Here is a 24514-nt window from a genome sequence, read left to right on the forward strand (position 1 = left end):
TCATGTTCATTAATTTCAGTGAGTTTTCTCTGAGCAAAGAGCACACATAGCCTTTACCTAAGTGTTATGTAGTTGCATCCGTGCATCATTACCACTTATTTCACAGCAGGACCAATAATGTCATCTCCTGATGGGCTATTTGCAAATCCTCTGCATGGCAAATAAGCTTTTCTCAGGAAGAAACTCGCCATCTAATCTAAGGCTACATTAGCACGCATGGCTAAGTGTTACACTGACACTTTCTTTTTGAAATATTCCCAAATCCTTTTATTATGACCAACCAAGATGTTACAAAATAGGGGGTAAGCTTTTGAGTCCACCAGAGCTCTTCTGTAAAGCACAGCGGGAGGTAGGGTGAGGGAAGGGAAGGCTTAGTACTGAAGTCAGAATATCTGCAGTGGTCAAAAAAAAATTGCCTTATAGTTTTGTGTGGTTTTGCGGATCTGTCATGAAAGGTGTCTGCACTTGAGAATTTACCATTACACCACTGGATTTCATAAACCCAGAGAAATGGTTTCATAAACCCAGAAAAATGAGTGGAATTCACATCCGAGTAAATAGCATGAGCAGGATCAGGCTTCAGAAGTGCTTCTGAAGTTGGCAGTAGCTATACCTCTCCAGCTCTGAATTTCGAAGGTGGTGGTTGGAGAAGTACTGTATCTCCCAAAAGTAACTCCCTCCCTATCCCAAGTGACTGCGCGGGGTGTGTCCCAACTACTACTTTCTCCGCCTCCATTCAGAGTCCTCTCTGAAAGGCATCTCCGCCCACTTTGCTTTTGCCAACGTTCCGTTGGCTCCTGGGCCCGTCGCTCAAGCTTCGGAGGTGCCTTTCGGAGAAGTTTTTGCTACAATCAAGAGCTCCACGTGTGGTAGCCGCTGGAGCAGCCGGGAAAAGGGAGCCCCGCAGGAAAGAAAGGTGACAGGCGATTGGGAGGATTTTCGCCTACCCGTCCGCGCGAGGTGGGCGCTGCTGCTGGACAGCTAAGGAGCGCGCAAAATCCGAGCGAGGAGCGGCGGAAAAGCAACGCCGCGCGCGGCAGCATCTGCGACCCGAGGTGGCTTGGGAAGAGTTGCCGGCTCAGGACTGGTTTGTTTCTTCTTCTGCTGCGCACAAAGCTCCAGCAGACCGGGGTGGGACTGGTTTCTCTTCTTTCCTCCATCAGCAGCAACGATCACCCGGGATCTCAGCCTGGGCGGCCGACAGACGCTGTGGCAGGGAGAGGAGAGCCCTCTCGGTGGCAGATCCTCTGCTTGAAACCTTGAGCGCATCCTCCTCCAGCGGGTGCCTCCCGGATCTGGCCGCGCTTCCGATCTCCGCCTGGATGCGCCGCGCTCCCTACGAGAGGCGCCTGGCAGTGTTTTCCCCGCGCTCAGGCGCGCTGCTCCTTGGCTGCGCTTTGACCGGAGATGCGCCAAACTCGCCTCCCAGCTGGAGTTGATGCTACCCGCCCCTTTCGCAGCGGCTGGGCTGCTGCGAGGCTCCCTCGAAGGCCTGGCTTAAGCCCAGGTGCCCAGACCCCAACCCCCGCCCGACTCCAACGCCTGGCCGCTGGGATGATGCGCCCGTGAAGCTCCGCGCACGGGGGGAAACCAGCTGCGCCTTCTGCCCTTGCTCCCCACCCCATCCCCCCAAACCCGTCAGCGGACCCCGATCCGAGCCGTCCATGATGGGGTTGCCCGCTCCCCGCCAGGCAGGGCTAAGGGGCTGAGCGTAGGGAGCGATGGCCCCGGCGCGGGGGGCCGCCTAGCATGGCCCGGGGAGGGGTGCCCCCCGCCTCAGCGCCTGGCCCAGAGCCCCTGCCCCGGCGCGCCCTGCGGAAGCTGCTGCTGGTCCTCGGCTCGCTCCTCATGTCTCTCTACGCCAGTTACTGCCTGGCCGGGGCTGCGCGCGTCCTCACCAGAGAGCCGGCCCCGATCCCGCTCGCGCCAGGCGACGAGGGCGCCGCCACGCCCCGCGACCCTTCGCTGCAGCCCCAGGCGGCGGGAGAGGGCACCAAGCGGCTGCCGCAGGCGGTGATCATCGGCGTGAAGAAGGGCGGCACGAGGGCGCTGCTTGAGTTCCTGCGGGTCCACCCGGACGTGAGGGCGGCGGGCGCCGAGCCGCACTTCTTCGATCGGAACTATGGCCGGGGACTCGCTTGGTACAGGTATGGATGAGGATGCGCTGCTCTTGAACGTTGGCTTGGCTCAGGAGAGGGACTAGGCGCCCCTTCTCCCCCCTTCCTTACTCTTGTGTGAATCCGGATTCAGTCCTGCTACTCTTGAGAAATATTGTGTGGGCAATTAAGGGGAATCCAGTACAGAGATATGAACTTAGGCGTCCTGTCACTCAGTGCCATGCATCCAACTGTGGGCAGCAGAAAGCCATGCATACTTACATTGGGAATTCCTAACCCCTATGAACACTAATACTTTCTCCTGCGTAAACATGTATAGCTTTTGATTATTATTTGTGGTAATGCTGAGGGTCTTAAAACTCTCATTTCTGCCTTGGAAGCACTGCTTTTTAATTTGAAGTGTATGGGACATGCTGTGGTTATTTAATGCTGAGGGAAATATCATTTGTATATGTTCAGAAACACTGATTGATTTGCATATTCCAGGACTGGCCAGGTCATAGAGGGCAGAATTACTTCTGGGCCTTTGAACAATGGCAAGAGTATTCCTAAACTTGCTTGGGTTCCTCTTAAGGAAATGTGTGTGATGCTCTGCCTAGACCAGTCTCTCCCCCCCCCCCCATCATGCTTTGCAAACTCTCCCTGAGACCTTGCTACTGTCCTAGGTCCATAAAATCTGTGAACATTCCTTTCCACAACCACAGAAATCTATTGGCCTTTGCCCTGAGATTCTCCCACCAAGATTAAAGCCTTGTGTTTAAAACCCACTTCAGAGCTCCAATATCTCCTTCTCAAAAGGCAAACTTTGATGCCCAAATCTTCCTAAAGCCTCTCGTTTTTTGTTTTTTGTTTTAAAAAAAGTCAAAGGCCTTGACACAATCTTTTTGTAAACCACTTTGAGGTTTTATTACAACCAAGTGGTATATAAATCTTGTGGAATAAATAAAATAAATAAATCATTAACCAACCATGAGACGGTAACTCCTGTCCACAGCCTCCCCATTGACCTGTATTTATCTTCTCTGGTACCAAACCTATGAAGGTATCTCAGCCCTGCATCTTTAACTGTCTGACTTGAGTTGTTGTACCTCAACTGTCAAAGTTGCTTACAGCCCTGACTTTTTTACAAGGGTAACCACAGTGTTTTCACGACAAGGTATAGGTTGTTACAATCCAACATAGGTAAAGCAGCTTTCGCTAGTTGGCCTTTTGATTAATAATGTGTTTGCATGCTTAAAGCTTGGTCTCCAGCCTTACACTTCCTCTTCACACGTGTCCCACAAGCCCACCTTTAACCATCACTCTGAGCACAACCAATTGTACTCAGTATGGCGACTCCTTGTGTAAGACGTTTTGCATCAGCCAGCTTTGAACCTCAGACGTCCCACAAATGTGCATCCCTAAGAGAGGAGCCCCACTTCCTATAACTCCATTTGCTCTTTCTACACGCAGCCCCATCTCCTTTTCATGTTATATTAGGAACCACTTCCTATCTTCACAACTTGATCTGCAGTGCATGTATCTGGAAGTGAAGCAAACTCTCTTGATTCCAATAAAGTTTTACCAAGTCAAGTGTGTTCAGAGTTTCAGCATTAAAAAGCTCAGAAGTCGTCTTCAGGACATTGTTGCAGCCAGCTCCAGTCAGTCCTTCCTGATAAATATTGTGAATGCATCAAACTTTCTGTAAAGAAATCCTTAATTAACCGTCCTACATTCCATGAACCCACTTTCTCCCCCCTCTGAGCAATCAACTCTATTCGTTATATCTGACCTTTCCAGCCTCAGCCTTGAAAGTGACCTCACTCTGTATCTGTCTTGGACCCCCCTTCACCCTTATCTACAGGGTCAAAGAGGAGGTGTGCAAACATGATTGGCAAAACTCAATTAATCAAGGGCTCGTTTGGGATTCGAGGGTGGGGTGAGGAGGTAGAAGAAAGGCAGCCCTTGGCAAAACTCTGATTTGCAGGAGTGATGCCATGAGTGCTTCAAATTTGGAGTGCACCACTTATAATGCAGAATAAAAAGTGGAACAGACTATTTGGAACTGAATGTGTGTTTCAGCCAACAGAGGTCTTCAGGTTTGAATTTCTGATGCGAGGAATGTAAAGCTCCCAATTTGCCACTTGTTCAAACAGTCTGAAAGGTGATGATTTCTGCAAAAGGACAGGCAGTTCCATCTCTAGTTCCTTCCTCAGGATTTCTTTTACTACTAGCTGTTAAATTAAAACAAACTGTAAGACTAACAGCCCATCTACTTCCATTAAAAGGGATGTGCATTGCAAAACATGGGTAGGCTTTCATTTTTACAGACATGTATCTATCAAAATTAAAAAGTGTTGTTTTTTTTAGAAGTTTAGAAATTAGTTGTGTGTGCTCACTGATTGTCTGTTTTAAAGCTCTTAACAACATTCTTGCCAGTGGATTGTGGGAAATTAGTGCAATTAACCTCCTCTCTGTTCCTGTAAATATTTTTATCGTTTTATTTCTTCTGCCATTGACACATTTATGCAGTCATGAGGGATTTGTGCAACTGGAGCCTTTGATGGAGACTTTTTGATGCTGTGCAAAAGGTCCTTCTAAAAGCCATGGGCCCAATCCAGAGGCAAAGTTAGGTGTGCTGGACACTACAGTCTTGTATGCATCTAGTCCATCCTGCTGCATTGCAGGAATCTCAACTAGATCATACATGACACTTGGTCATCCAACCTCTACTTGAAAACCCAAAAGGAAGGAGAGTCCACCACCTCTTGTGAATGTCTGTTCCACTGTTAACTGAGGTTTATTCCTTGGTAGGTGGGTGTTTTTGATATTAGAACTATATTCACCCTTTCCCAACTTTGGGAGGTGGGAGGTGGGTATGCCAGTTGTGTGAGGCCAAAAGTAGGTGTGGCTGTGGCACATTCTTGCATGCATAGACACACAGCCTGTCTCTCCTCAGCTGATCTGTGCAGATGAGCTGGGGGAGTATTGTCCCCTTTCAGCTCTGCAAATGATTAAACTGATGGCCACAGAGGGGACATCTTGCATCCCCATCAGGGCCCCGTACAGTGTCTCCATTTTTGCTTTCGCTGCTGCCAAAATCAGTGGGTTTAGGGGCCAAAATAAAATTGATTGGAGGGCTGCATCAGACCAGGGCTTAGCCACTCCGGGGTATAGGCTTGCATCCTCTCTCACTGAAACCAGCAAGGGTTAATACATTTTTGGTGTAGGAGAACAAAGGACGCTGCCTATTCAAATGGTGAAGTCTTATTCCAAGTCAGACAATTGTTCTGTATAGCTCAATGCTGTCTACACTGGCTGGCAGCGACTCTCCCAGGTATGAGGCAGGAGCTCTCCCCAGCTTTTCCTGGAGTTGGCAGGGCTTGGACCTGTAGAATTACACATGTGTCACAGGCCACTACTGGGAAATGCTGTGACACTGCTAGTGAGGAGCTACACTGTCTCCATCCTTCTTGTGCCTTGTTGTGATCTGTAGAAAAAGTTGCTGAACTACAACACCCATAAACGGCACCCTGCATGGACAATGGCAAAGGATGATGGGAGCTGTAGTACAGCAACACCTGAAGAACCACAGGATTCCTGCACCTGGTATACTAGACAGACTGCTGGACTTGTGCTGGAAAGGGGTACACTTCTTCCACACACACCCTTTTTTGAAGGGGAATGGTTGTGTGAATCAGGCATATGCAAGCAGAGGGAGTGTGATTGACAAACACTTTTTGTAAATGGCAGAAGGGACTTTACCCTTTAGCTTTGGGGCTATTTTTGCTTTGACCCCTTTCAGGGTGTGAGTAGAATTTCCTTTGTTTTCTTTCAGTGTCATCGCCATGTAGCCAAATCTGATTGTTTATGCATCATCATGGGCTCATCCACACAGGAGCTTGATGTGGGTTTGAAGCTACTTGCACAGTAATTTTTTTGTGGGGGGGGGAGGGTTACCACTATCCACAAAACATCCCTGTGAAGTCCATACTTTCCCCCCAATTTATCCCCCATGGATAAATCTGATAAAACCTCCAGCATGAAGTTGTTTGTTCCCTGATGTGCATTGTGAGGTCAAAATGTGGAAGGGCTCTTTTTTTACATGTAGAGACATCTCATTGGGTGTTGTTTCCACCAGTTGCTGCTGAGGATGTGGTTGTGGCACACACACACACCTGTTTTGTGTGAAATTGCTGTTGTGCAAAACAGCTGTATTAAAAATGAAACTGGCCCTTCAGGATATAAACAGGAGTTGGCAGGTACAGTAGGAAGGAAGGAAAGAAAAAGAAAACACTCGCTCTCCAAATCCCGCCACTCAAGAGCGCTCTCCCCCCCCCCACCAGCCCATCTTGTCTCGGCTATGTATGCCTGTGTGTGAAATGCATTTACATTTAATTGTTGACTGCCCAGAGATTATTAGTTATTGGGTAGTATAAAAGCACTGTCAATAAATGAATGAATGAATGAATGAATGAATGTTACCAATCCATGCACTTCTGCTATTTTGCCTGATGGCTTGACCCTGCCAAGTAGCATTCACCAGGATTCACCGCCCCTCTCGCACCCCACATCCCCAAACTGACTACTTTGACAAAGCAGCTACCCCCACTTGTGCCTCCTGATGGGCTTGTTTCATGAAACTTGAGTGGGTAGAGAGAAGGGAGATCACAGTTCTCTATCTCCACTTCCAGGATCCTATCCTGAAATAAGCTGAAGCCAGATCATAGTAGGGTTGGAGAAAGCAGCCCTATTGGTGTAGTGGTTAAGAGCAGTGGACTCATAATCTGGTGAACCAGGTTCACTTCCCTGCTCCTCCACATGCAGCTGCTGGGTGACCTTGGGCTAGTCACAGTTCTCTGAAGTCTCTCAGCCCCACTCACCTTACAGAGTGTTTGTTGTGGGGGAGGAAGGGAAAGGAGATTGTTAGCCACTCCTTAGGGTAGGGATAAAGCAGGATATCAAATCCAAACTCTTCTTCTTCAAACTCTTAATATCCCTAGCAATAAATAAAAACACATATGGAAAAGTCACAGCCTTTTATCCATTTTATTTCTAAACTGCTTTGCATGGCAACTGGGATAGGGGAGATCCTGAAAGAGAAAGACTTTCATTTGGGATTGCCAAACAATCACCTCACCAGGGCTCTGTGCCTTAGATGGACAGCTTGACAGAAACCAGAGTAGGAGAATATGTGGTTCCAGCTCCATGCTGGGACCACCCTCACCTGTCGCATGCATGCCTATCTTGGGCCCTGTCTGGAACAAGCTAGGTCACCAGGATGCTATCATTGAGGAGGGAAAGGGGAGGCACAGAATATTTGCCAAGTGTTAGGTAGCAACTGGAGCACATCCAAAGCCCCTGAACACCAGCAGCTGTGCTTGTTAGGAGTGAGAGAGAAGAGGGAGTAGTGGCCACCTAAGTGCTCAGACAGTGTTCAGGTCTCAACCACTCCTCACCACCAATCATCATGGGAGGGGGATTCAGTGACTGAATTCTCATAGTTTTTCATTGCTGTTCATTTGGGCTGTGATCTTCTAAGGTAGATGTGCTCATGACTGTTTGGACAGCAGTGGTGGCAGCTGGAGGGGAGTGCCTGGCCTTTGTCAACAGGGCACTTAACCTGAATGTATTCACCTATAGTAAAGTATGAGTGAGAGAGGTATGGGAGACAGTCGCGGCAAATCATACTTGGCCCCAATGCTTTCTCTTCCTTTGCTCACCTGCTCTGCCCTTGCATCCCCAGTTGTTGGTGTGGAGCCTAGTGTTTGCAGTTGGTATGGAGTCTGGTGTTTGCAGTCTCCAGTTTGTGGCTGGAGTCCCAGGTTGAGGTGCATGTTAAGGTTCTTAGAAAGGAAGTGCTAGCAGTGTGTTAAGTCCCCATGTGTGTTGCAATGTCAAGCTGCTTGTGCAGGTCTCCCTTTTGTGGCAAGGTGCTCAGAACTACCCCTTGGGAAGTCTAGGTATGCCACAAGGCCAGAGAAGTATCATCCCATGCATTTGCCTTATCCTCCTCTTAGGTTTACATACAGTCGTACCTCAGGTTAAGTACTTAATTCGTTCTGGAGGTCCATTCTTAACCTGAAACTGTTCTTAACCTGAAGCACCACTTTAGCTAATGGGGCCTCCTGCTGCTGCCGCGCCGCCGGAGCATGATTTCTGTTCTCATTCTGAAGCAAAGTTCTTAACCTGAAGCACTATTTCTGGGTTAGCGGAGTCTGTAACCTGAAGCGTATGTAACCTGAAACGTATGTAACCCGAGGTACCACTGTACCAGTGGGTGATGTGCTGTGATTGGGTGCTGAGTTGCACCATGCTGGTGTGGACTCAATGGAAGTCAATGGAAGGACAATTTCCCGCACTGGATTTGAGGTGACATTAAAAACTGTGCCACAGATGGAGGTCAAACTGTGGATTGTAGGGATGTAGGATACAACACAAGTGTGCCCCTCCACTGCCCTGCCATGACTGTGCCCCATTTCAGCCTTTCCTTCAGCATACTTGGTGTTCTGCTTGTGTAGTGGGGCTCTCAGTCAGTGGGTGTTTAGTGTATGATTGTATCCTAAGTTTCTTCCATCCTGTAGCTGAGGGCTGTGCAACACCTTGCAGGAATGTCTTCAGTTCAGACCTGACTCCCACCCTCCACTCCGCTTCATTTCCTTAAATAAGCCACTTTCACAATGGTAGAATTTTGAGAAATCTAATAAACGCCAGTTACAGGAGGTGCCTGCAAAGACAGCTTTAATCAAATCCAATCAAATATTTTTTAATAGAATGCATTCATCATTCATTGGGAAAGGGGACAAAAAAAGAGACCACAATGTGAAAATAAACATGAAAGCCAAAGGGCAATTGTCTTATTTGCAATTTGCATTGTTTAGATGGTTCTCCCACGTGCTCCTGTCATTTAAAGTTAATAAAGTTGTGTCCTCTGGCAAGTTAATATGAAAATAGCTTGTTGGCTCAGCAAGCAATTTGTCTTTGTTGCACGGCAGAAATGCTTTGTTTCCCGTCAAGTACGCAGGAGTGGAACAAAGGGCTTTAAGGCTGGGATTGGTGCACACTTAGCAATGAAACATCCTTCCAAATGATCATCAGTAGGTCTTCCCTGTAAAGTCTAGGATCGGGTAAGACTTCAGTCAAAGGCTCACTTGCTAGGGAAATGAATGCAGAATGTGTACTTACTCTGAGTACACATGCTAATGATTGCACTGTACTCCTCGGATAACACCTATTTAGCTAGGTTTTATTCAGAGTACACCCACTGAAATGAATTAACATGACTAAGTTAGGTCCACTGATGTCAGTGGGTCTACTCTGGGTAAAATTGTGCTGAATATCACCCCTTGTTCTGATCTGACCTCAATTATTCCTGTGGTTGAACCTGTTGCTTGATTGGTTTGAAAGAGTAAGGATAAAGGGAGAAGCAGAACAAGTTATGTGCAGTGCCGTCTGATGTATGTCTGCTCAATAATACATCCTACTGCATTCAGTAGGGCTTGGAGTAAGTCTTGAGCTACAGCCAGAATGTCTAAGTCAGCAATCCTGTAGACACCTACCTGGGAGTGTCTACAGTAGTGGTGCTCAAAGGGTGTGGTGCAACACAATGATGTGGCAAGAGAGGATGGGAAGTGTAGTGGGAAGATTCAAGGACAATCATATATTTTGGGAATGATTCATGTTCTTATGTAGTTGCATTTCTGGGTGTCCCGTGATCATATTATAAAGTTGTTGTGTTTTATGTTATAAATCAAGCACTGCTAGGAGTTGCTTCGTATTGTTCTCCAATGTATTTCCTATCAATAAAAAAATTGGTGTGGTCTGAGCAAAGGTTTATTCTGAAGGTGTGGCCCAGAGAGAACCACTGGTCTATAGGATTACAGGCTTAGACATTCTGGTTGTAGGCCAGGAATGGGAACCTCCTTACCACTGGTTGTGCTCACTGGGGGCTGATGAGATCTGGTGTCCAACACTTTCTGGAGGGCCACAGGTTCTTCATCCCTGTTGTAACTGAAGCATTGTTCTTGAAACAGGAGTCACATATTTAGATGCCAATTTATGCCCCTTTAACCCCATGAATTCTGTGGTATACCGACCAGATGCATTCCCCCCCGGATAATAAAGACTTTCTATTCCTGAAACCCAAAGCTGTCTGAGGAATGGTATTTTCTTAACTGTGCAGTTATCCAATTTTGCGTGCCTTGAAAGAGAATCAGAAAGGAAACATTAAAACTTCTGAGGTTTTTCACATTTATTTTTAAGCACATTTTTCTTGACTTTGAAAATAAACACCTGACTTTGGGGACAGCGTGTGGTCACAAAGTCTGGCTGATACTCAAGGAAACTGTTTTATATTTAGTTGTGATCCTAAGGAGACTTGGACATAAATTCCAGTGCAATCAAGGAAATAGCTTTGGGAGGAAACTCTTTGCATATAGTTTCAGAAACTTTGTCTGAGTAAAGAATGCAGGATTGGATAAAGGAGCTGCCTCATCAGCGGTGGATTTAAGGGAGCATGACTGGTTCAGTAACACTGGGTATGGAGCCTTGGAGGTGCCACAACTGTGATGTAGAATGGAAGATAAGAGGTGGGGGGGGAGGGCACTGCATAAATTTGAGACCCCGAGTTGTGTCACTGGCCTCAAACATTGCAGTGCAATTAAATTTTTTTAAGTGGCCATAATAATTTTCACATAGGTACAATAGATCTTGGAGACACTTTGATTTCTGCATGGTTTTATTTAATCTATCCTATAATTCATCACCACAACCACCTTTCACCATATTGTGGTGATTGGAGTGGCTTCAGAAAACAATACACTGCAATTAAAAGCTAAACCAATCCATCAAATTGAAACTGTGGCCACAGAACTATTTGACACTTTAACAGATCGCTGATCTGCACTGAGACAGCTTTTGAAAAGTTGTAGTCCAACTCAAGTACATGTGAGTCTGCCCTAAATTGCCCTGATTTGCCTCATTACTCGAGGTACACAGAAAACAGAGGCACACTCATAGAGCTGGATTCAGCTAATGAGTCCTAATAGCAGAAGTCTGTGGAAGGTCTTCTGCTAGCGCAGTGGGACTTTTCACCCATGTGTGCTCCCCACATTGGCTTTGGAGTGGTCAGGGAACCCCAGAGCAGTGCATGAGAGGAGAGGAGAGATTGTTCCATCCGGCAAGCTGAAATGCAACAATCTCCTTAACACTACACTGAATTCCTCCCCGTGCATTTATACATTAGGAACTAATGTCTTTAGGAATAAGATGTCAGAGTGAGATCAGTAAAAGGATGCCATACAGTGGTACCTCAGGATGCAAACGGGATCCGTTCTGGAGCCCTGTTCATATCCCGAACAGTGCGTCTGCGCGTGTGCGGGACGCGTTTTGCTGCTTCTGCACATGTGCGTGATGTCATTTTGACTATCTGCGCATGCGCGAGCAGCAAAACCCGGAAGTAATGCGCTCTGTTACTTCCGGGTTGCCGCGGAGCGCAACCCAAAAGCGTTCAACCTGAAGCATATTTATCCCAAGGTATGACTGTACTTGCCTTTGGGATTTAGGAAGTAAGAGGGGAGACCCACCAGTTCATGGTGACTTTTTTTTTTTTTTTAATAACTTTTTTTAAAAAAAGCATTTACTGTTTTCCATCTCGCTCCTTAGAGTGTTAGATTAACCTTGCATGGAAATATATGGAGGATGAACTGTTGATGGGCAAGTTCAGTAAGTACTCAATATAGTTGAGTATTCTTCTTATACGAAAAAATCAAAGCCAACAAAGTATTTGTTTGATTCCAGTTCATATTTTTATAGACCAAAGCAATTTGCAACCAATTTTCTCTGAAGTAGATACATCAGGACTACTTGGGAGTAAGATTTGAGGGTCGTTGTTACAGCATATATTCCATGTCTCCTACAAAGCTGAAGATAAACAGTGCAATCCTATGCATGTTTACTCAGGAGTAAGTTTCACTGTGTTCACGAGGCTTACTCTCTAGTATGAGTGTTTAGGATTGCAGGCTACCCAAAGCTTTTCTGTGGAGGGAAGAGCATTTTCCTGATAAAACTATTGGCCAGTATAGAAATCCCATCCCTAATTAAGCTCCAAGCCATTAAAACTAGCAAATACAACATACGGATGTTTATGTTAAAATATCCTAGTGGAACACGGTGTTTGGAACATGCAATTAGAAGAGCACAGTGGCTTTAACATCAGTCTCTCAAGTTGTTCTCTTGGGTTAGTTTCTATTTTTTACTTACATAAGAGGACAACAGTGACCTCTACAGTTGAAAATAAAACATTAATGGACCTACTAGAACGGAAATATTTAGTAACGAAGCAGACATTTAAAAAATGATGCATAGAAACAGAGTTTCATGTTGCTTTTCTAATGAGAAATCAAAATTTAGTAATATTGTGGACAGAAGCTGAGTAGGTCAATCTGATTAAGCTCTTTTATTTCTTAAAAAAACCCCAACAAGACAGTGATTTTGAAGACTACAGGAAAGCAGAGTGTGCTCCTCTAGCTAATCCCCCTGTTAGCCAGTTAAATTCTTTCTGCTTGCTTATGGATCAGAATCGGAAATGAAACATGTCTGCAGCGCTGCATGTTGATTCAAGGGGAACAAAGTCTCTTCCCTGCTCCCACCCATACCTTCCCTTAAGAGCACATCTCTCCCATTGCAAAGGCAGATCACCCACTGCAGAGATCCTTATTTAAACACAATAGAGGGGCTTTAAATTTGAAAGCTGTGACATCTCAATGGATGGATCCATGTGGGCTGGATATTTTGGGGGAAGCTGAGTGCCTGCAGCAGCTTTCGTCTGCAAGTTCCTAGGTTCACAAGGGAGAAATTGGGAAAGGAGTGAGTTGGGGGGGGTGAGGGAAGCCAGTCACAATGGCCTCATTGATTTAAAAAAATGAGGAATCGTTGAACAAGTCTATTGAGCAGGCAGAGTTCAATAGCAGGTGAAGCTTCCCCCGCCCGCCCCCTTCCTTCAGTGTAATGTGACTTTATAAAGCCTGAGGGTGAAGGAAACCTTATGTAGGTTGTGTTAAAAATTGTAGGGGAGTAAGTTACAAAGGATGTGGTGGGGGTGGGGGGAAGAAAAGAAATCATTACTAAGGACGTTAGGGTGAAGGGTTGTTTTTGAGAGGTGCTATTTTTGCCTTCTGATCCTTTGTTTAGCCCGCCACAGATTCAGTTGCCCACTGGAATGCCATTATCCCGTCAGTCACTCCAAGATCGTCTATTTAGTATGTTTTAATCTTGCCTGCCTTTGTAAAGCTGCCACTGGATTTTCGAGAGGAAAAGAATGCCACTATCTTAGGCAGTGTTCTGCAAGGAGATGAAAGATGATTCAGTATACTTCTCTTTCAAGGATCTCTGTGTGTATGTGTGTGTGTGGGTTAAGTACTGGCACTCCTCGATGCTTCAGATCTGGGAAGTTCTGTGTCTTCTAATTAATACTGTTTCTTTGCTTACACACATCTTCCCCCTCCCTCAAAAGGCAGCTACGAATGGTGGGAATCAAAGCAAAGGCCAAAGTTTGCACTTCCTTGAAAAGGGCTTGGAGAGAAGCCTGTTCCAGCAGCTGGAGGCAGCTGTGGAGCCCCTGCTTCCTGTACGGCTTCCCGTCCTCAGCGCCTCAAGCTCTTCCTCACATGAAAAAGTTGCGACGGAATCTGAGCCTTGGGGACTGAGCACTTGGCTGCTGTTGTGGCCTGTCTGCGCGTGAGATGGCTTAGCAAAATGCAGGGTCCAAAGGGCCAGAATGGGGTGCATCACAGCTCTGAAAGAAGCTGTAGTGCTTGGCATGCCATCCATCATGTGGAGAAGGGTTGGGTTGATTAATATGTACTGTATGCAGGTTACATTTAAGGTGACAGTAAGCACATTTAAGCTTTGAAGGGATTTGTCTGTTACATCTCTGTACTCCCCCATCACACTCAGTCTTCTTGGTAGAAATCAGGAGCAGGAATTGGGCTTCTGTTCTTGATCTCCTGTTTCTCTTACCAAAGGCAGGGAGCTAATTTCCCAGTTGGAGGTGAAATTCAGCATTCAGAGAGCTGTAGAATCTTCTACTTAGTCCAAAATCTTAGGAACATAGGAAGCTGCCTAATACAGAGTTAGGTTGTTGATCCATCCAGCTCAGTATTGTATAGATTGACTAGTAGCAGTTCTCTAGGATTTCCATCAGTAGTCTTTTTAGCCATATCTGGAGATGCCAGTTATTGCACTTGGGACCTAGTACATGCAAAGTAGCTTCTCTACCATGACAAGAAGGAAGTAGCTAGAGAGAATGAATCGTGGCTTCACTTGTCTTAATACTAATGCACAGGGCATAGAAAACAAGCAAGATGAGGTTGAGCATTTAATAAAGCATGGCAAATATGACCTAATAGACATTACTGAAACCCTGGTGGGATGCGACTCATGACTGGAATGTAGAAATTGAGGGGTGTAAGCTATTCAAAAGGAATAGACCAAACAGGAAGGGACCACCAGCAGCATTATACGTAACAGAATGCCAAGAATGTAAGATCCAATAAATTACTCAATTGCCTTGGTGACAATTTCATTTCCTAGAATGTGGTGTCTTCCAACTTTGCGGTTCTATGAAGAAAATAGGACTTACTGAATACATGTATCTAGGAGTTCACTTTCAGATATTTTCTTCTCCCTGCTGAAAGGGGAGAAAAGAATGGGAAAAGATAAAGTTTTTTAGAAACATAGGAAGCTGTAATTAGTCCATCCAATTCAGTACTCTCTGTGCCAGGGGTAGCCAATGTGGTATCTCTAGATGTTGTAGACTACCACTCCCACCATTCCTGACCATTGGTCATGTTGGTTGAGTCTGATGGAGTAGTAAACCAAAATTTGGAAGCCTTCAAATGGCAGAAGATCTGCACCTCTCTGGCCTTCATTAACATTGCTCTGTTAGGCTGCAATCCTAAACTCTCTCACCTGGGCATACTCAATGAGGTTCACTTCCAAATAGGCTTGTACTGATAGGTTTGCTTCATTAAGTCCAATGAATTTAATGGAACTTATCTCTGAGTAGACATGCCTAGGACTGCACTGTAAACTCAACTAACAAACATTTTAAATATTTGGACTCCACTCCTCCGGAATAGTGTCATGGATTCCACTATTTTATCATTTCCCACCTTCTTCCAGGCTCCCCTTCTGATATGCAGATGTGTGTTTACACATATGCATCCTTGAACTGGTATCAGTAGACTTGGTTTTATGTGCCAGTTATCTCCTCGAAAGGGCATCATAGATTATTGTTTCAGGGTGTGTTTGTAAGATGTTATTCTTCAGACAGATGGCAATCCCTGTGCCTGTAGTCTGGCTTCAGGCACAGAATCCTATAAAAGCAGCTGTCGGCTCCTTAATGAGCTTTTGAACTCTGACCTGTCATTCGGAGGGTCGGGGTTTTCACAGGCTGGCTGTTGGGAAGGCAGTGTATTTTGAATCACACTGTACCCTGTGTCTGAAGCCACAAGGTGATTACCAGGAAATAATTCCATGATGGCAGCCTCATACATCTTTAATTAGTTTATGGCAAGAAAGAAAGAGAGCCCCAGACCGGCTGACTGTGACATCTGGGTGTGTGGGGTGAGTGAAGAAGGTACAGTGAAATTGGTATGGCATACAAAACTTGTTGTGTTCAGTTGCTGGGTGTTTCTTCACCTTTGGGTTTCATGTGATGTGCTCATGCATATTACACCTCTGGCAAGAAATCCTTTGCCTACACCTTCAAACATCTATCACTCAAACACACACCTTTTCCGCTGTCCTCTGTGAGTTGGAGTGTGTGCAGGACCTCTCAGAGGTTCAGAGATGTCTGGGCCACTTCCAGCTTTTGAGGCCGGTAGCCGTAATAAAAAAACAAAAAAATAAGCCTGATGATTCAGGCAATAAGTGGTTTGTTTATATAATCAACTGTCCTGAGAGAACATATATATTATTATTATTATTATTATTATTATTATTATTATTATTAATGTTTATGAACACTTATAAATCCCCAAGATGACAAAGTCTATGTTGGTTATCATAGCAGTATGCCTTTTATCAAATCACATCTCTTATTTGCTGGAATTTGCAGCTCTAAACTGAGAGACTTGTGTCTATATTTGGGGCTCTCTTTGAGCTTGAGGCCCAGGTCAGTTGGCTGTCCTGCCCCTGTCTCCCTGATCGGCCCTGAGGGTGTTTGGAGATGACTTCTCCACACAAATGCAAGTGCATTAAAAATGAAGGCAAACCCACCATTCTCTTTTCATTCCCTAAGTGTGACTGCAAAGTTGTGTTTACAATGTGCCTGATTGTCCCAGTGACTGTGGACACCACAACAATCCATATTCTGCTGTTTGTCTTCTTGTCAGGAAGAGCTTGTATGGGTTTTGGGACTTTGTCATCTTGCCATAGCCTCTTCCTACTCACCAAACCCTATTGCCCCATCTGCTCCTGACTCCTCCTCCTTGGAGTCCTCACTCTGACTGCTCATCATCGTCCCACCACCAGTCCCCTGACTCTGAGTCTTCTTCCCATGGGATTCCCTAGCTGGTGGCTCCTACCACACTTCTACATCCAGCCAGTCCATGACTGCACCCACATGTGGTTTTTAATTTTAATTTTTAAAAGGCCATTCAGCAGAATTGGAATGCAAGCAAAAGTTAACTTCTCTCTAAAGACTCGCTCACTTCCATCCTTCTTATTATACATTGATGTCTTATGGCATAATTATAGTGGTAAGCATGTCACCTCAGAGTTCAGTGGAACTTACTCCACAGTAAGTACGGTATGTATAGGGGTTGCAGTGTTATTAATACACCATGACTTAACCTTTCCTAGAAAGTATCCAAACTTAGCCTAGAAAAACAGTGCAAAGAAAAAAAATTCTGTTCACAGTGTGTTCAGGTGTAGTGAAAAGGAATCGATCCGTTCCAGCCTGTGTTTTTCCTATGCTCTGTACTTGTATAAAATAGAAAAGTTAAATCATTGGAATTTATGAGGTTCAACTTCTCTAATTTAATATGTCTATTGATTTCTCCCGACCTCTTTCTTGAATTATAGCCCATCCTTTCCCAAACGCTCAAGTGGGTAACAATGTTGGAATCATCAAACCTTCCAGAATAATCAAAACTATCCTTATCTTTCTCCCCACATCATAAAGTCCCCGTTTATATGACTTCTCTGGACACTTTAAAAATATTTCAAATATTTCAGTAAAAGTGGCATCATTCTCTGTGCATAAATGCACAATCCAAATGTTCCATAGATTCCGTTTTTTATTTCTCCCCTTTCTTCATCACCCTAACCCGATGGAAAAAGCAGGTACTACTGTCAGTTTGTTCATTATTTATCACGTCAATTTACATCCCACCCATCATCATTTTCATCCTCTGGGCAGCAGAGGAAGTCTACAGCTGCCCCTTCTGGCAATCAAAAATCGTTCATTTCCTCCAGCCCTTCTGAAGGTGAAGTTCCTGGGTTTGACCAAGCTAGATCTCTCTCTTGCCCCACTCCTACACGCTAATAAAATTCTTCCAAAGTTGCCTGCTTTTGAAGGCTGGGATAAAAGCTCATGGGAGGAAAGTAGGATGAAGAATTTGAGTACTCTCAAGGGCTACCTCACCTTGGAGCAAGTTACTGCACTGCCTCCAGGCAGCAGATTCTAGAGAGTATATACTGTGTGTGCTATTTTATTGCCTCCAGCCTGCATCTCAGTGCTGACATGTTTGCTTTCAAAAATGAGCTGAGGAGCGTTGTTGTTTTGACTGATTTGCTTCAGGCATGGAAATATGTAGGGCCAGGGCTGAGCCTTTCCCTTGGCATCTAATCTCACCACCAATCCTTTCGCCAGGCTATGTGCGCTTCAGGGCTCAAACTTCTCATCTCCAATCTGCAAGCAAAAGCCCACACAAGCACCATTAGAACAACCCAACCCACTAGGTTAAAAAAAGGTGATAATTAACTGCAAAATTTCAAATAGTGGACTATCCTTTGCAGAATTCTTCACACAGGCACCTGTATATTTAGGCATAACCTTACTTTATTATCTCTAAGGGATATGTGGGGCTTCTGCAATCAATGTAGTTCTAAGCAAGTTCTCTTGCACTGTGTTTTTTTTAGGGTAAACTGAGGGAGACTTGGGGTGATATGCTACTAAGTTTTACTCAGAGCAGACCTGTTGAAATTAGTGGACCTAACTAAGTCATGTTCTTTAATTTCAATGCATCTGAGTAAAACTTAGTTGAATACTCTCCTCCACCCAGCTGAGAAATGTGGGACATGCATAGAATTACCATTTTGACTGGAAAGAAGGATAACAAATGACTGTAGGAATTTATGCCTTCTATCCTGATACATGTGAATGTTCTTTCCTTGTCAAGCAGACAGTGTCTGTCTGGGGAGTTTTTTGAAGTAACCTAGACAGAGATCCAAGTGAGAGGGCTCCTTTCTCAGCCCCTTGGCAAGAAGCTATGGGTGGGTAGCTGGCGACTTAGCAGAAAAGGCCTTGCTGGTGGAGGTCACGAAGAGGTCTTTGGCCTGTTTTCTTCAAGGAACATAAGCATTAATCCCAGGATCCTAGCTCAGGTAATATTACACTTTCCCCCGTGAAACTGACCCTGCAGTTTCCATTAGCATTCTCCACCTCCCGCCACTATACCTTTACCTGCTGTTTAACATTGTTCTATGCAAGGTGCGGAGGGGAGGGAGAGTTCTGGGATCTAGCCCAGGAGTGGTTGAATTTCAGTGCTGAACTTTTGCCTATAATCAGCAAAGTTCTTGGAGAGGAAAAAAAGGTATGCAAGGGAATCAGTGTGCACGGTGACTGCAAGATGATAGCTTTGAAACAGTGACATGGCTCTCCCTCAAGGGACATAGAGGAAGGAGGGTACAACATTTGGTGGGTGGATAGGTTCCTTGCTTTCCTATCATCACTACATAGTATTCAGCATGTTCAGATGAGCTGCCACATGCTTCCAATGAATGTGTGAGGGGGTAGCCAGAATGTGCTCACTGTCCATGCATTTGGTCTTGGTATGAGAGGGGTCCTATGTGCATATGGATGGATGAGCATAGGACTTTTCAACAGAAGTAAGAAACCTGGCCAATCAGGGATCCGCTTCCCATGGAATAGACCTATGCAAGTAGACCCTCTTGCACAATGGCACCAAATGTATGGTTATTGAGGATGTTGGCATCAAAGAGGTGCGGGTTATGGGTGTGATCTGCTCACTCCATCAATGCACAACAACACTTGTTTGAACAGTCCTATAAACAAGCAGGATCCTTACCTAGTGGTGTGGCTGTCATTGATCCAGGCTGCATTTGTGAAGGTAACTCTTCTGCCATGGGCTTCATCATGTAGCTCTGATCTGGAGAATATCTGGTGCTTTGCTCCTCTGTGGCTGAATTTAGGAGGTGTGATAGATTTCCAGTTCTGTTGCTCTTCTGCAACAGATGTGTTGAATTAATGCCTTGGCTCATAATTGCTTGCATGAAGCACCAAACTACGTTTGCAAAAGATGTCTTCATGTTTACCTCTAGAATAGATGACTGGTACTGGATCATTTATTTGTCCCAAATATTTTTTTATCCTGCGCTTTAGCCTAAAAAGGCTCCCAGAGTGGGTTTCAAGTAACCAAAAAAGGGACAGCTTTTGCCCTCAGGCTTACAATCTGAAAAAACACAGCACTAAAGGAGAATTGATTGGGAAGGAGAAGAAAATAAGCAGATTCAAGTACAAGTTAAAGTATTTTAAAGGCCAGAAGAGAAAGAGCCAGAAACTGCTGATCTGTCAGCAACACGAATGGGATGGTTCCGCATCCCTTCTTTCCAGCAATCATGGTTGCTGCCAATGTGATGGTGGAAACAGGAGCCTGGCTTTTCAGCAGAGCTGATGGTAGACTAGAAAGTAGAAAAGTTTAGAAGGAGGAGTTGAGGTTCAAAGTTAAAGAAACACTTCTGTAAGGGGACATATGTACCCTCTTCAGGAGCCCTAACGGAAGGGGTGCTGTAGGGCTGAAGTTCAGGGCAGCCACAACCAGCAGTACTGCTGCCTGGGAAAACCATGAAGATTGCATTAGCACTGATACATATATCTAAAAGTCAAACTGCATGTTCATCATAGAGTCTGCCTTTGACTGCAAGTTCCCTTTTCATTAATTGCCAGTGTGGGGCCACCAATCTGGATCAGGATAATTGCGGTGGGGGTAAGAGGAGCTTTAATCATTTGTCCCACTGTGGCTCCAGTCTGGATTGGGGTGGTGGTACTCTCTCTCTCTCTCTCTCTCTCTCTCTCTCTCTCTCTCTCTCTGTGTGTGTGTGTGTGTGTGTATGCCACCTTGAGCTCCTTGGAGAAAATGGGGGGATAGAAATGCAATAAATAAATCAAATAAATACATAAAGTAATAGCCTTGCATCATGACAAGTATGACTTCTGAAGAATTTGGAAATATAGAGAGGCATTCTGTAAGGGTAGTATTCTTCACAAGTGGGGAAAATCTCTCTGCAGAGTTCACTAAAACCCAAGCTTTTTTTCTGAAAGAATGTAAGACTGGCTGACTTCTGTTGTCTGAGACTTGGCAATAAAACCCACAACATAATGTACCCACCATGAGCCCAGAGAAGCTAAAGGAACAGTGTTGATCGTTGTTGCCATTCCCCTTAACCAATACTGAACACAGAAAGCTGAACCTTCAGCCACTTAGGTTGCAGGCATAATGACCTCCCCACAACACACACACACACACACACACACACTTCATACAGTGGTACCTTTGGGAAAGGGGATGATGACTAAGCAATCTGGGACCAGGAAGAACACCAGTGTGCCCCTTGACAACCTCCAATGATGTTTGTCACTAGATGCCTCCCTTTCTCTCCTGGGCACTTAAGTAACTGCCCATTATCCCCCTTTAATCCTTACAATAACAGTCAGGATGTCAAGGGGTCTCTCTTGCACAGGCCATTCAGAGGAGTGGGGGTTGGTGTGGGAAACAATATTGGACAGGAGTGTTTCGAAAGCCCTGAGAAAGTGAGAGGTACAAGCTGTGCTGGAGTGAGGAATTAGGCAAATTAAGGACACAACACGGCTGCAGATTAAAAGAATCACTATGGAGCTCTGCACATGCTGGATTAGATTTTTATGGTTACATGGGTTCAGGATTAGTTCCTTGGTTTGTGGTGCTAAAACGGCAAACTCTGCTCCCCCTCTCTCATCCGCCCCCTGCAGATTAATAATGTTTTTACCTCTAGTATCTGCTTGTGAGATTTTTATTGTTGTGCTGAAAAGTCAGCAGTTGGAGTCATGCCAGAGGTCTGCCTAACACCAGTATCTCTGGACTCTTCCTTACTGCAAGGGAAATGGCTAGTGGAATAGATTGAATTCAGATATGAAATTTCTTCAGTTTCACACTCCGAGGTTTGCTTTGTATAGCCAAATGCACGATGGTGGCAAATTCAGTTAATTCTCAAACTCAGCACTGGAAAGAGCCAAGAGATATCAGAGCCAAAATGGGGGGGGGGGGTAGATGAAGCATTCTCCCCTTAAATACTCTTGATGCAAATTAATTTCCTTTGTCCTGTGTGCTGTTTTGTGTGCTGTGGGCATCTGCAGTGCAATTAGCTCCGCAGTTGAGTTGTGAGAGACCCTTCATGTCCCATTTCCCTTCCATTGCTTTTCAACACCATCCTCAGAAAAGGTACAGGACAAGAATAAGCTGGCTCCATTTCTGGAGGCAGGATGCCTCTGAATATCCATGGCTGAGAATCACAAGTGGGGGAAGGATCTTGGGTCCTTCTTGGAGGCTTCCCATAAGCATCTGGTTGGCCACTGTGAGTATAGGATGCTAAATCAGATAGATCTTTGGCCTGATCAAGCAGGTCTGTTCTTATGTACTTACGCTGGCACTGCAGTTCAATTTCATTTTTTAGCTTCAGCCTCTAATTCAATTTCAGCCCTGTCGCTTTAAATTGTGATTTTGAATACAGTGGTACCTCGGTTTACGAACTTAATCCGTTCCGGAAGTCCATTCTTAAACAGCGCTTTCCCTAATGATGCCTGCTGCCACTGGTGCCCTTCCACCGTTCGGATTCCATTCTTAGACTGAGGTAAAGTTGGCAAACCAGGACACTATTTCTGGTTTTGTGGAGTTCCGAATCATTCATAAACAGGACAGTTCTTAAACCGAGGTACGACTGTAGTTTGTTGTTAAGTCACTACCAAACCATTTCTGGTATGTGGTGATGAATAAATCAAGGTGTATATAATAATCATAAATAAGCTAAAGGTAAAGGGACCCCTGACCATTAGGTCCTGTCGTGACTGACTCTGGGGTTGTGGCTCTCATCTTGGTTTATTGGCTGAGGGAGCCGGCATACAGCTTCCAGGTCATGTGGCCAGCATGAATAAGCCACTTCTGGCAAACCAGAGCAGCGCACAGAAACACCATTGACCTTCCTGCCGGAGCAGTACCTATTTAACTACTTGCACTTTGACATGCTTTCAAACTGCTAGGTTGGCAGAAGCAGGGACCGAGCAACGGGAGCTCATCCCGTCGCGGGGATTCGAACCGCCAACCTTCTGATCAGCCAGCCCTAGGCTCTGTGGTTTAGACCACAGCGCCACCCGCATCCCATAATCATAAATAGCAAGATATTGATTACTTCAGCTACACCATAAAGCAATGGTCCAGAAATCAGCTGCCATAGCAGGGCAAGAACTATTCCCAGCATGAGAGCATATGTTGTTTCCTTGTTCTGCATCTCTTACATCTGATCACATTGGTGGTTCGTTTGGAACATGTGATTGAAATACAGTGGAATCTCACTGAGATTCTCCATCGATCCAGTAAACAAAGGGAGCGGTGCAGTCCCAACATGGTGCCATTCAGTTTTTGTTTGTCTCTGGCTCCCATCAGTCCCAGCCAGCAAGGCCGGTGGATAGAAACAACGGGAATTGGAGTCCTCCAGCAGTTGAGCAGCACCATGTTGGCTATGCCTCCTGCAGCATTGAGTCAAGCTTCAGGGTTGCTCTCCAAATCTGTGCAGGAAGATCTGAGCAATGCCTGAGACTAGCTTTGGCTAGGTCTGGCTATGCGATAATGCCAGCTTCCCTGCAGAGTCCTCAGAGCAAAGTTTGAGAATGCAGCCGTGTGTTTTTGAAATGGTTCCTCCGGTGGCTGACTGCGAAAGGGATTCTAGGATTTCCTGATTTATAGAATGTGTATGCTGACAACTTGGCCTATTATCAGGAGCCCGAAAGCCTCATTTGGCTTCTGGGTCCTACCTTCCAGTTGGATTTTTATGGTTCCTAATGGGCTATGTATTGCATACACTTTTTTTGTTTTTGTTTTTGCAAGGTTTTACCAATGCGTTTCTTTTCTCTCCCTGTCTCTCCATACCATACCAACAACCCAATATGCAGCCAAACAAGTCAGACAGGGATATGGAGGTTTGTGTTCAACATTCAGAGTATGTTAGTAGAACAGTCAGGCGTTGGGGAGCCTGACAGGTCCGGGTGCCGAGGCAACCCCTGGTGTCACACATGCTCATGTATTCTGAGCAGAAAGAATAGCTGGAAAACTTCAGCAGCTGGCTGGGGAGCTTCTCAAGGGGCCAAAGCTGGGAAAACATCTCACACTCTGACCTAAATACATGGTGCAAGCGTTTAATTGAGTCTGATAGGCTTGAATGCCCCTAGTCAGACACAGCCTTGCCATTTGCCAGAGCGACTCCGAGCGAGTTTTGTTGAATGAACTGGATGGGCTCACTCATCCCTGAGCATGCACTCCGCACACCCCCTCCTCCCACACCAAGTTAATATGCTTGCGCTGTTAAAGGGCCCTGAACATTTTCATTTCAGGCTCGCAGAGTGGCTTAAAAGGGCAGGCTTAACTGTTGCACTGCAGGACCCGGGACAAAGCTGTGTGTATGCGCTATGTCCTTTGGTCGAGGTGATGCACGGAGCTTCTCTCTTTCCGTGTGCTTTCTGCAGTCATCCGTTCGTGGTGTCCTAATTGCAGATGATTAGGAGTCGTTTGGCAGGCTGACAACTGAACTTCCAGTTCCTTACTCTGATGTATGGATATTCCTGGTCTTGACTCACCCATCTGTGCAATGCTGACATTGAAGCTCCTTTAGTCTGAGATGGTTATGTATATTTAAACACACACACACACACACACACACACACACACAGGTTGCCGCATCCAGCTCAAAGAGCAATTGGGAAATGGAAGTGTGACTAATTTTTTTAAAAAAATCACCAGCTCTGGAATGTCTGTGTATGGCAGCAAGATCACTAGCAGATGGCTTCCTGCTGGTGTTGAAAGTGAAAGCCTTTTTGGCCTAATTTTAACAGATTTAACCTGCCAACACTCTTGAAGCAGAGGAAA

General features: G+C 45.4%; 2 protein-coding genes across 2 annotated transcripts in view; one reads left to right on the top strand and one right to left on the bottom strand.

Annotated features, from left to right (window-relative positions):
• Positions 1–24514, bottom strand: part of TRIM16 (tripartite motif containing 16) — a 680679-nt gene that overhangs the window by 397384 nt on the left and 258781 nt on the right. The gene's annotated exons all lie outside the window — the stretch shown is intronic.
• Positions 427–24514, top strand: part of LOC310671975 (heparan sulfate glucosamine 3-O-sulfotransferase 3A1-like) — a 69964-nt gene continuing 45876 nt past the window's right edge. Inside the window, exon 1 of the mRNA XM_083428431.1 lies at positions 427–2147. Within this exon, the coding sequence (XP_083284557.1) occupies positions 1750–2147 (398 nt within the window). The 5' untranslated portion in view covers positions 427–1749. The remainder of the gene's footprint in view (positions 2148–24514) is intronic.

The sequence above is a fragment of the Podarcis tiliguerta genome (genome assembly GCF_965153285.1).
Source record: "Podarcis tiliguerta genome assembly, chromosome: 2".
In the NCBI taxonomy this organism is placed as follows: domain Eukaryota; kingdom Metazoa; phylum Chordata; class Lepidosauria; order Squamata; family Lacertidae; genus Podarcis; species Podarcis tiliguerta.